Genomic DNA, 7,670 nt, shown 5'->3' on the forward strand with positions numbered 1-7,670 from the left:
GACCTGTCTGTGTGTCTTCCTGTCTCTGTTTTTACTCACTTTAGTATGTCAGAGAATAGCACACTCTGTTTTTCCCTGCTGTTCTTTTTTGAAAATACCTCATATTATGCTTCACTTATCAAGGCTGCATATCAGGAGAAAATATAAGGAATTCAACGCCATTTATTACAAATTACAAATTCCTAACAAATTCCATGTATAAGGAAACTATGATGATGATAATTGATGATGATGATGATATATATATATATATATATATATATATATATATATATATATATATATATATATATATATATATATATATATATATATATATATATTCTGATTTTCTTTGTCATTTATGAAAAAAAAAGATTCTGGACCCATGACTCAATGATTATTTTTTATCATTGAAAATGATCAGTACATTAATCAGTTGTTGCAGCTGTGGTGTATCGGGTAGCTTCCCACTTCAATCGAAAACTTAGAGGTTACTGTTTGTTTAATAGAATACCACATTATTCAAACCCATATGAGTTTAAACATTATTTCATCACAGTAGTTTTTTGTGATGTTTATTTGTTGATGTCAGCCATAGGTGGCTCATAAAACAGCAGAGAGGAGAAAGTAAAAATATGGGGATGGAATGCCACCTAGTGTCCTGAATGTATATGCACCTCAACCTGCAAAATGTTAAGTAGCCATAGGGGCAAGAGTTGGCAGCAGCCCAGGGTAATGCACCAAACCGCTCTGTGAATGTGTCAGCGTTGTCTGACAGCAGCACCGGCGAGCTGAGAGGTGAGAATCACTGTCAGCAGGAGAGTCTTAACAAAGGGAGCAACGTCCTGCTATCTCCCAAAACTCATCTTTCAAGGCTATAAGAAATTAGATATAGTCTGTGATTGATGTGTTGGGAATGGGCTGGTTATCTCCAAAAAGGTCACATTCCTGCAGATAAAGCAAGTCAGTGTATATTTCATCTGAACGGGAACAGACTCATTGTGCTCCCCCATCTATTTTAAATGAACCCCTTAATACCCACGTTAAAGCAAAAAGCAAACAAATTATACACAACGTAGAGCTTTACGGTGTGAGGACTACAGTAAGAATCGGGTGCTCTGAGGGGTCACTTTGTAAATGTAGGACATGTTCCTTGGAGTGAGGAACACAAAAACTTTCTGGCACCGCTGTCCAATGACAAATGCACTGTCTCTCTCTCTCTCTCTCTCTCTCTCTCTCACACACACGCAGACACACTCTCTCTCTCTCTGTCACTCTCTCTGACAAACACACTCACACTCTCACCCTCTCTCTAATTTCCCCTGTGTCTCTGCAGTGAGCTCACTGCAGTGCAACTCTCCTCGCTCCCTCTCTCCCTCCCCCCCGCCACCCTCTGTATAATAGAATATCGATCGCTCGCCTTTGCCGCAGTGTGTAAGCGAGTGTGTCTGTGGATGAGTGTGTGTGTGTGTGTCTGACTGGGGCCCTCCAAGGTCATCGCCTTGGCAACCTGAGCATGGGGTCCTCTCGCTGTGCTGTCACAGAGCACAGGTCACAGGGGTCACGCGAAAAAGGGGGACAAGAGAGGGATCGTAGGGGGACAAGAGGGGGTTGGTGAGTGCTGCCGTGCTTGGTGTGGTAGAGTAGCAGAGGTAGAGAAGAGGAGCCACGAGAGCTAGAACTGTCCTGATCCACCGTGTATTCAGACCAGAGCGGAATAATGACAAAATGTACAGACGAAGCACTGAGGAGGGCCACTGGGTTCACGGCAGCTCCTGCCACGGAGTCAACTATGGTTCTGACTTAATAGAAGAGACTATCTGAATTTTTTTATTTTACCGATATATTTTGATTTTAGGAAAAGAAAACAAGTCAGAGGTGCACTATGTAGTTTTGGGGAAGAACTTTTAATATGCGACTCTGAGTGACATTTTCATGCCTAAACAAATAAATAAACAAAATCGCTTCTTTTCATAATCCAATAAATAAGTTGACCTTAGATGACAACAACATTTCATACAGTCTTACTCATTGTCACCTTTCTAGGTTCAAACAGTGTTTTTGTGAGCTCTTTTCCTCTGAGAATGACTTGTTTTTTTCTATTATGGAAAAAATAAGTATTTCTCAGTTTGTGTCATTAATCAAATATGAAAATTCTTAGTTTGAATTTTCTTCTTCTAGTTTTGCACATGTGACATCTTTTACACGTATGTCTGTCCTGGGAGAGGGATTTATTTTTTCCTTGTTATAAAAGATGTTTTTCTTACCCATACTGTGGGTCTGAGGGGAGAGCATATATAGGTTTCAGCCTATATAATGAATACTTGACATGATTTTATCATTATTACTATTAAAAATAACAATATCTTTTAGTCACATTTTGCTTTTCATGATACTTTACACACACACACACACACACATATATATATATATATATATATATATATACATATATATATATATATTTATATATTTATATATATATATTCATAAAATGATGTGGATAAAATAAGGGGACATCAAAAGCGTTACCTTTACATCAGGGGTTTATTGCACTTCCAAAATGTAATATAAATACAAAAACACCCAAGTTCCATTCAAATGTAAACAAATGAAAAATGAATTTCAACAAAGAAATATTTGTGGTTTAGAGAATGACCTTCAAATATGAATGTTGTAAGCAGAGCTGATAAATATGCATACAGACAATCAGCAAAGTACCATATTATCCCAAATACAAAAGACCATTACAATGTACTGACCTTTAAAGATTTCCTCTTAACAACACATCTATGTTCTGCCCCATATCTGAAATACCCCAAAGGTTTTTACATTCTCTTGATAGACATTTTAATTATTTGTGCGTGATCATTATCTTTAAAGCTTTAAATGGCACTATTCCTTTGGAAAATAAATCAGTTTATTGCCATTTAGAATTCCAAACATTGCATTTACTGTGTATACATGTACTTTACATAAGAAATCAGTAATCTTATCAGGTGGTTACGATACAGAAGCTAATTCTGTAGATTTCTACAGCAGAGAGTATAGCACAGATACTCCCAGCAGACTAACACATTGCGGGGAACCAAAGGCTCCTTGACACAAACCACAGGCTTCCAATGTATGAAATATGCAAGAAAAGGCATATAAGCTGTGTGACAATGTCCTTATTCTGTATATTAACTTACAAATTATTTGTTTGTGCATCTAGTGCATTATGTGAATACATGAGTTTTAAAAAGGTCACACAGTTTGTAACAGTGACAGAGGCAAGACAAGGTGCATTCCTGGTACACTGGCTTAGGTAAAATACAGGGAATATAGGATGCACACATAAGCTAAGGAGCAGATCTGAGAGGAGGTAATACAGGATGTATATATTGCGGGGAATGCAGGATGTACAAATAGCTAAGGGACAGATCCGGGAGCAGGTTTTCTTCAGCCTCTCTGGGCTGATGTTGTCACAGGGTCAAAGAGATGACTGATGGGTGACCAGCACCTGCTGAGAGATCAGCCTGATCTTCAAACAGGCTCCATGAGAAGCTCCTCCATGTCGGATCCCTCCAGCTCACGGAACGCAGCGTGAGAGCCAATCACAAACAGTGTCGCTCCTGAGAGAAGATGTGAAAAAAGGAAAAGAGGAATGTGAAGGGAAAAACAATGAGGATGAAGGTTGAAAGCAACAGTAGAATATGCTTTAATGTACAAATTATATATTTTTATATATATATATATATATATATATATATATATATATATATATAGAAGTACAGTGCCTTGACAAGCTTACCTAGAACCCAAAAGACTGCAGCTCCAGCTCCGGCCAACCAGAACACAGGAAGAGACACAGCACCAGCCAGACTCATCTGATGAGGGACAGTCAGCTCCTTGCCTGGTTGGCAAGAAAATTACATATTTAACAACATTAAAAAAAGTCAGAGAGGTGCAATGTAACAAATTTCCTTTATATTCACAAGTTGCTAAGTAAACCTAAATTTTAGTTTTACATTTCAGAGATATTAGCAATTTTTTCCAAAACAATATGTTACAAATATATGACCACCACCCTTGAATCCTGTAGAATTTGGACAATTTTTATAATTCTTAACATTTTTTTAACTATTTTGTCATTCCTTGTACAGCCCCCAATCTTAATGTATCAGTCATCCACCGACTATTATATACAATAGTCATTATTTGTATATTGTTTATTGTCTTCAATGCATGCACCTTAGTCACCAACACAAATTGGAGTAAAATCCTTCCTGATAATAAATCTTTCTGATTCTCAGGTATGAGATTTTCACCTCACAAAAATCATTCCACAAATTGTCAAACAACTGGATATGTTTCAGTTTCCTGAAGACGCTTCACCTCTCATCCAAGAAGTTTCTTCAGTTCTAACTAACTGGAGCGGAACTGCAGGCTTTCTTTTAATAACACAATAAAACAGAATTCAGTGCCATAGATAAGCAAATGAACATTGGTATGATAACCTTTAGTTTTTATACCATGGTATACTTTGAAACAGGTAAACCCCCGCAACCCTAATTTGGACTAAACCTGGTAGGCTCGATGTATCTGAGCGGACACACACACAACCACAAGAGTTTATATTACTGACAATATGGTTTCAGTGTGCCTACTGATGAAAGAATTCACTATATTTAGCTAGAACACAATTACTGGGTTGCAAGGCATACCTGACAGCTTTACTCACCGAGGATAACCAGTTTGGACTCCAGAGACTTGAGGTGAATTATGTAGAAGGCACCAATGAACACAGCCAAGGCAATCAGTAGCATTGGAGAGCTGATACTGAGGAGAAGAAACATGAACATTTGGTATTAATTACAGCAGCAGTTTTAGATTTGGTTAACATCTAAGTTTAAAGCTTAAATTACTGAATGTTTTACTTTTTGATCAAGTCTCACACAGACTTTTTCATTTCTCTTATTTAATATCAAGAAGCCAAAACCCTCCCAGAGAGTTCCCATGTGACTTGGGCACAGACTGTGTGAGTAGAAGCTAATACAGTGGGAAGAAAAAACATTCCCAGTGACAAAACAACATCAAGGATTTCCTCTTTGTTGGCCTTACATGCAGTAGAGGATGAGACCCAGAAAGATGAAGGTATAGTTGCTGTTGTAAGTTTCCACATTTTTCACAACCCTTTGACACATCTCTCCAAAGTTGCGAGGTTTGGAAAACTTGCGCTGGTCCACAAAGCTTGCCCAAGGTCGGATGGACAGCCGGCGCCTGTCAATCCACTCTTTAGCCATACTGGCTGAGAAGCCTTTGGGGAGCCAGAGCCTATAAAATCAGACAAAGACATTAGGAATACGTAGAGTAGGAGCTAAGTTAGGAGACAGATTACTTAATATCATCCATCTGCACTACAGTAGGTAGGAAATTTGAGCAACAAAAAATCAAAAGCCCTCTTAATAACAGCATTATCATTACTCTTGCATGGTGACTTTGGTGCACATCACGCTAAAAATATATGTGTCCTTACTTTGCCATGATTCCAGCTCCACCTGTGCCAGTTGGATGAGCATCGTCAGCACTGAACAGATCTCCAGCCTTGCTGTCCATGTCTACAAGGCAGTTCTCCCCCTTTGGAGCTCCAGAAGGCATCTACAGACAATCTGCTACACGGGAACAGTGATAGCACAAACATAAAAATTGATACAATTTGTCTCATATCTTTTCTTTTCTTGCTATCAATTTCTTGTCGACTGGGTTAGGTTGGCATGTAGCAGATATTTGACCAGACAACCAACAAAGTAACCACACAACTACAGCTGACTAGTATAAACTGTTTTATACTCAGCAAAATAAGTTATTCAAAAGCATCATTCTGTTATCGCTCCGCCGCCATTATATTATTATATTTCAAACAAAAGCACTAAAGCTGACTATCTGGTTAAATGTATAAGTAACTTATTCATTAATGTATCTGTTAAATACTGAAGCTGAACCATTTTCTGGAGCATCATAAATCGAGTTGATTTCTTTCTTCATTTCATGCCTTCAGTAATTATTTTAAAAACTATTTTCTATTAAGACGCAACGTGAAGACGTCACTTTGGGATTCTTAAAACTGTGATGACTATTTGTCACTACTTCAGATATTTCATCATTATATTTCAAAGACTCACTAGCCCATCAGTTATCTGAAATAAATTATAAACAATGCATTGATAAAAAAAGAAAGAAAAGAAAATCAATTATAAATTACTGTTAGGTGGCCTTGAAAAAAAAAACGCCACAGCACTTCGAAGTACTTTATTAACACTATAGAGAGTTTTGAATAAAATATTTAAAAAGACAGTATTAAATTAGTATGTAAGTAAGTAAAAAGTAAAAATAAAATATGTAAGTAATGCACCAACAGCTGCTTCCTCTGTCCTTACTGTACACAGTATATACTTAATCATTTTTATACTTTTTTCTTATTGTGTACTGTATAAATGTGTATGTATATTTTAACTATATATTTTATTTGGTATACTTTCCTTTTCTTACTTTGCATTTTTTGTTTCTACTAACCTGAAGAGGAAGCCATTCACAATTTAATTTTACATGTATAGTGACAATAAAGGCATATACAACTCTATTCTATTAAAATATCAAATAACTGTAAAAACAATTTTTATGTAATCACATTCGTAAATTGAACTGCTACTACTAACAGAAGTCTAAGATAAGTGCCTTGTAACACAGTGCAGATAATATTCACCAATACTGCAGTAAGTAATAGTGTACAGTAGTTACCAACAATCAAATCCGATATAAATGCTTCAAACAACAGTGAAATATTTTACGTTAAATAAATAAAGTTTTACAAGAGAGTAACTGTAAGCTAAATCAATAAGAAAGAGTACGTAAATAACAGCCTACAACTTCACATTCACGCAGCTAACATGGCTCACAGTGTAGTATTTACGTAATGGAAGGTTTTTGTCAACAAAGGGCTTGGTCACTGCAACTTTACTGAACACACCGGATAGGAAAGAAACTGTCAGCAGCATGTATACATACAATATTCATTAAGGCAGTAACTTTGACAGATTTAACAAATTCTGAACATGTCTACTTTTAAACATACAATAAAGTTAATCAGGAAGACAACTTCAGACGATTTACCACAGCTAGCTTCTCGGCTAACGCTCGGGTCCAATACAGGTTCGGGCAGATTTTCACATCACAGTACTGGACACGCCGGTGGGTAAATGTTACTAAGGGACAAGACATGATTGAACAGTGAATTTATAATCGTTTGGTTAAATATACTTACAGCAGGACTTTGGTGGGACTGCCTCAAACCTTTTTGTTGCTGTGATGTTTGACGGATGTGATGTGGATGTTCTTTAACTTCCTGCTGTCAGAGCAGAAAACACCGCCCCCTACTGGCCGAACAGGGGACTGCCCATCATCTGTGGTGCATAATATCAAAATTAAATGAGAAAAATAAACTAAGTAGACATTATTAGACGGTGCTGTCAGGATTAGAGGTTTCAAAATTACTTACAATGTATCACATTTTGCTGAGGAGTTGGACATTTACATTCCCTTTATCTGCCCTCTGAAGCTTGTCATTTAGATTTATTAAAACAATGCACTTTCTTAGTTTTCACAATTTATGTATACAAAAGTATGCAGAAAAAACAATGCACCTTTTA

The 7,670-nt window shown here is 36.9% G+C and overlaps 1 protein-coding gene across 3 annotated transcripts; it reads right to left on the reverse strand.

Moving 5' to 3' along the window:
* Positions 1–2,510: 2,510 nt before the first annotated feature.
* Positions 2,511–7,424, reverse strand: rabac1 (Rab acceptor 1 (prenylated)). Of its 3 annotated transcripts, none has more exons than XM_037075080.1 (6): positions 7,286–7,424; positions 5,501–5,633; positions 5,086–5,298; positions 4,706–4,803; positions 3,776–3,877; positions 2,511–3,596 (listed from the first exon to the last, which is right to left on the reverse strand). In XM_037075080.1, the coding sequence occupies exons 2-6, from the start codon at positions 5,620–5,622 to the stop codon at positions 3,508–3,510; spliced, it is 624 nt and encodes a 207-aa protein (XP_036930975.1). In that variant the 5' UTR covers positions 5,623–5,633; positions 7,286–7,424; the 3' UTR covers positions 2,511–3,507. The 3 variants fall into 3 exon arrangements, with proteins under 3 accessions (XP_036930975.1, XP_036930974.1, XP_036930977.1); XM_037075079.1 differs by having other exon boundaries at positions 5,501–5,636; XM_037075082.1 differs by lacking the exon at positions 7,286–7,424 and adding an exon at positions 7,135–7,153.
* Positions 7,425–7,670: the final 246 nt, after the last annotated feature.

Source organism: Acanthopagrus latus, chromosome 17 (genome assembly GCF_904848185.1).
Source record: "Acanthopagrus latus isolate v.2019 chromosome 17, fAcaLat1.1, whole genome shotgun sequence".
In the NCBI taxonomy this organism is placed as follows: Eukaryota; Metazoa; Chordata; class Actinopteri; order Spariformes; family Sparidae; genus Acanthopagrus; species Acanthopagrus latus.

Coding starts and splice junctions, on each gene's coding strand:
- rabac1 (XM_037075080.1), bottom strand. CDS start 5,622: ATGCCTTCTGGAGCTCCAAAGGGGGAGAACTGCCTTGTAGACATGGAC. Junction 5,299..5,500: donor GGAGCTGGAATCATGGCAAA/GTAAGGACACAT, acceptor CTGATTTTATAG/GCTCTGGCTCCCCAAAGGCT. Junction 3,878..4,705: donor GTCCAAACTGGTTATCCTCG/GTGAGTAAAGCT, acceptor CTTGCCAACCAG/GCAAGGAGCTGACTGTCCCT.